This window comes from Phalaenopsis equestris, unplaced genomic scaffold (genome assembly GCF_001263595.1).
Source record: "Phalaenopsis equestris unplaced genomic scaffold, ASM126359v1 Scaffold001018, whole genome shotgun sequence".
Taxonomy (NCBI): Eukaryota; Viridiplantae; Streptophyta; class Magnoliopsida; order Asparagales; family Orchidaceae; genus Phalaenopsis; species Phalaenopsis equestris.
In genome coordinates, this window is record NW_018165457.1 from 184,684 (window position 1) to 188,506 (window position 3,823).

The 3,823-nt window shown below is 38.9% G+C and overlaps 1 protein-coding gene across 1 annotated transcript; it reads left to right on the forward strand.

Annotated features, from left to right (window-relative positions):
- Positions 1 to 1,904: 1,904 nt before the first annotated feature.
- LOC110032744 (enoyl-CoA delta isomerase 2, peroxisomal-like) lies at positions 1,905 to 2,893 on the forward strand. Its single transcript, XM_020736489.1, has one exon. It carries the CDS (start codon positions 1,975 to 1,977, stop codon positions 2,725 to 2,727), a length of 753 nt encoding a protein of 250 aa, XP_020592148.1. The 5' UTR covers positions 1,905 to 1,974; the 3' UTR covers positions 2,728 to 2,893.
- The last annotated feature ends 930 nt before the right edge of the window (positions 2,894 to 3,823 follow it).

Here is a 3,823-nt window from a genome sequence, read left to right on the forward strand (position 1 = left end):
GTCACTTCTAAAGCATCCATGGGATGGTTTGAGATACTGAAAAATTTAATCCTCTTATGGATCGACTCTACAAGGAGGTAGACAATCAAATTGACTTTTCTATAGTGGTTGGTTGGATGCGCTTTTTTTCTCATTTTTGACTGAATGGATTGGGTTGGAATTATCGGGTCGTCTCTAGGTTGGTTTTGGCCATTTTGGCTTAGCTCGTATGGTTTTACTCGACCGATTAAGTGGACCTCCTCTCCATATTCTAGCAGTTTATAATACTCACTTATGAACTGTTGGATCTCTATAAGATCATCACTGACACTTTTTATGTAAATAATTAACAAATTTCAGAATTGTATTAATGTTAGAGTGTTAAGTACCAAACTAATAAATAATTTAGATGTAGATTAATTAAGTCGCAATTATGAGTCTGTTAGGGGCAGCTGTTGGTTATTTATAATCTGCTGATAAACAGATTATTCTGATAATCTGATAAACTGTAGATTATCAGAATAAGGTGGCTTTCTGTTTGGGGCAACTTATTTAGAACAGCCTAGTAGCAGGTGTTGTCGGATAAATGACCATTCTACCCCTGTTTGGTTAAGCTGTTTGCAATAGAACTGTATGAGCACAGAAATAGATAAAACAGAACCTGCAAATCATTACAGATCAGTTCAAAAAGAAAGAGCTATCATAAAAAAAAATATTCCGAACAAAGAGTTCAAGATCCGAAACATGATGCAATCCCTATGCAGGCTAAAAAATATTAAGAACCATTTAAGGCGGAAATGAAACAAATAACCATAACCTAAAAATAAAAAGAACTTGGACAAGAGATAGATTATTGTTTGTGAGAAGCTTGTAGCCTTAAGGGGTTAATGTTCATCCTCGGTATATGGATGAAAGAAGAAATGAAAATCCATTAAAAAATTTGAATCCAGAACGGCAAAAATGCTAAGAGTGTGGGAGAGTTTCGAACGAAACAACGAAGCAGAACAACAAGATCGACGACTTCCGGGTCCTGTGAGTTTCGCTCGAAACAAAAATGGAACAACGAAGCAGTTCGAGTAGGGGGAGCTTCGAACGAAAAGCCGGTCTTCGAGCCGCGATCCTCCTTCGAGTTCGGTGAGCTTCGCGCGAAACATCAAAGCGGAAGGGCAGAGGGGATCAGGACGGGTAATCATGAGAGAAGGGCAGAGGGGATCCGAAAGCCGACGGGATCAATGACGAGAGCATCCGGGTAATAATCTCGAACAAGAAGCAGAAAGCAGGATGAGATGTGCGACCTCAAATAATGAAGGATCCGCGTCCAGCGATTTCCTACCTTGTACTAAAGCGCGAAACAAACTCTCGGTCGGCGTTTTTAAAGCGCCGACCGCACTATTAAGTTGCCCTAAACATGCACGAAATGATTGATATTTTAATATTTTAATATTTATTAATTATATTGTAATTAGACTTATGTGCAATTGATATAGTGTAATTAATTTGCTAATTAGTAATTGATTATCAAACATTCAAATTTTGAGTAAAAGGCTTCTTAATTTATCAAATAGAAATTAAATTTTGTCATAATAATAAAATAAATAAAATTTAATCAACTTTGTGTGTTCTAACTAATCCAAGGCTTAAATTGTAGAAGAATTATAAAATAATTTCATAATATTTTATTAAATTTATTGTCAAATATTTTTTTAAAAAAAAATTATTAATTTTAAACTTATAAAATTTATTAAATCTTAATATATTGACCTAAAAAGATTTGAGTATTACTTTATTAAAATTAAATGAAAATAAGATATCTCATAGGATTCACAATGAAAAAAAATAATAATAATAATTTAGCCAATCCTATTTAGTAAGACAAGTACATGTTGCTATTATTGTAATAAATCCTAATATCTTGAATTCTTGAAGATGCCTTAGCTTCTCAAATACAACTAAAATTTCCCATCCTTCGTTCGGCATTTGGAAAAGTAAGAAGACATGTGCTCTCTCGAGAAGCGCGGCAGAGTCTTCATCCTAACCCTCACCGGCGACGGAGAGCACCGCCTCTCCCCCGATGCCATCGCCTCCATACGCAACGCCCTCTCCCGTGCCAAGTCGGAGTCCTCCGCCGCCGGTGGGCGCGGATTCGCTCTCGTGACGACCGCTGAAGGCCGGTTCTTCTCCAATGGTTTCGATCTCGCTTGGGCCAGATCCGGTGGATCCACTTCCAGCGCTCGATCCCGTCTCCAATCCATGGTCACCCTTTTCCGTCCGCTAGTCGCCGATCTCCTTTCGCTTCCGATGCCGACTATCGCTGCCGTCACCGGCCACGCCGCTGCTGCCGGTTTCATGCTTGCGATAAGCCATGACTATGTGGAGATGAGGGGAGATAGAGGCATTCTATACATGAGCGAGATTGATATCGGTATGCCTTTTCCTCCTTATTTCTTGGCTCTTATGAGATCGAAGATTTCCGATCACAAGGTTCTCCGTGAGATCGTGCTTGAGGGGAAGAAGATGGGCGCGGCGGATGCTGTGGCAAAGAGGATTATAGATGGGGCTCACGGCGGTGAGAAGGAGACTTTAGAGGCGGCTGTTCGGCGGGCGGAGGAGCTTGCGTCGAGAAATTGGATCGGGGATGTTTATGTTTCGATTCGGAAAGGGTTGTTGCCGGAGATTAGTTCTTCCGTAGGGTTTTCGCCGGAGACTGATGAAGATAGGAATAAGCTGCTGTCGGAGTCGAAGCTGTAGAGCAGAGGAATAATTATAAGGTAATTTAAACAGTTCTGTCGTCTCTCTTTGGTTTGAAGATGTAATGATAAGAACTAATTAAAGAGTTCTGTCATCTTTACTTGAGCTGCCGTGTGTAGGGCTGTAATCGAGCAATTCCAGTACGTCATGGATTAGATTTGGCTTAGTTTTTTGTTCAGTTCGAATTTTAGCCAAAAATTTAACAAGGGTTCATAGTTGAATTGCTTTTATGCTGAACTCAAAACATCACAATTTACATATATCACACCTAAACTTATATATTTACATAAAACGCGCTTAAATATCTGTATTGAGCACAGAAATAGCACTATGTTGTTCTCCATTACTTTCTCCTTTAATTCTTGCGTAGGGGAGGATAAGGGCGTGCAGATGGAGAAATATTTCCGTACGTTTAAGGTACGTAGAGCTGTTACAGGGAGGGTATTGGAGGATTATATCCGTACTATACCTCTTGTAATCTCTCTGTAACTTACCTGTAGCTTACAAATATAGAAAAACAGAAGCGCGAAACTTACTAGTTACAGGTAGGTTACATGGGTTATAAAGCGGATATAACCCTCTAATACCCTCTCTATAACCTACCGACGTACGCGGCTCTGCATACGTTAGATGCACGCAAATATTTCTCATGTGCAGATAGGAGGAAGACGACAATCTAAATAGCTTTTTGATTAGATTCCCTTCACAACCATTCTCTTTGAAACAACACTTTTTTTTTCCTCGTCAGAGTTGGTGTGAAGTCTGTAATCGTTCAAACGAGCATAATGAAATGGATGGCAGCGCATTCGATATGAAAACTCGTGATTCTCCTAAATACGATGGGTGATCATGATCAAACTTGATGAATTCCGCGGACCAAAAAATAAAAAATAAATAAAAAATAATGTTTGAGATCATGAGATACTTAGCATTAGCATCCATTAGTTTAAAAAAAAAAAAATAGGTAGGTTGAATAGTGATTAAGCTTGAATAGTGATTAAGCTCTTAAATGAAGTAGAGATAGCACCTTTTCTTTCTCCCAATGTTGTTTTTTCTTCTTATGTTGCTTGTAGTGTGTTACGATTGTGTAAAGAAG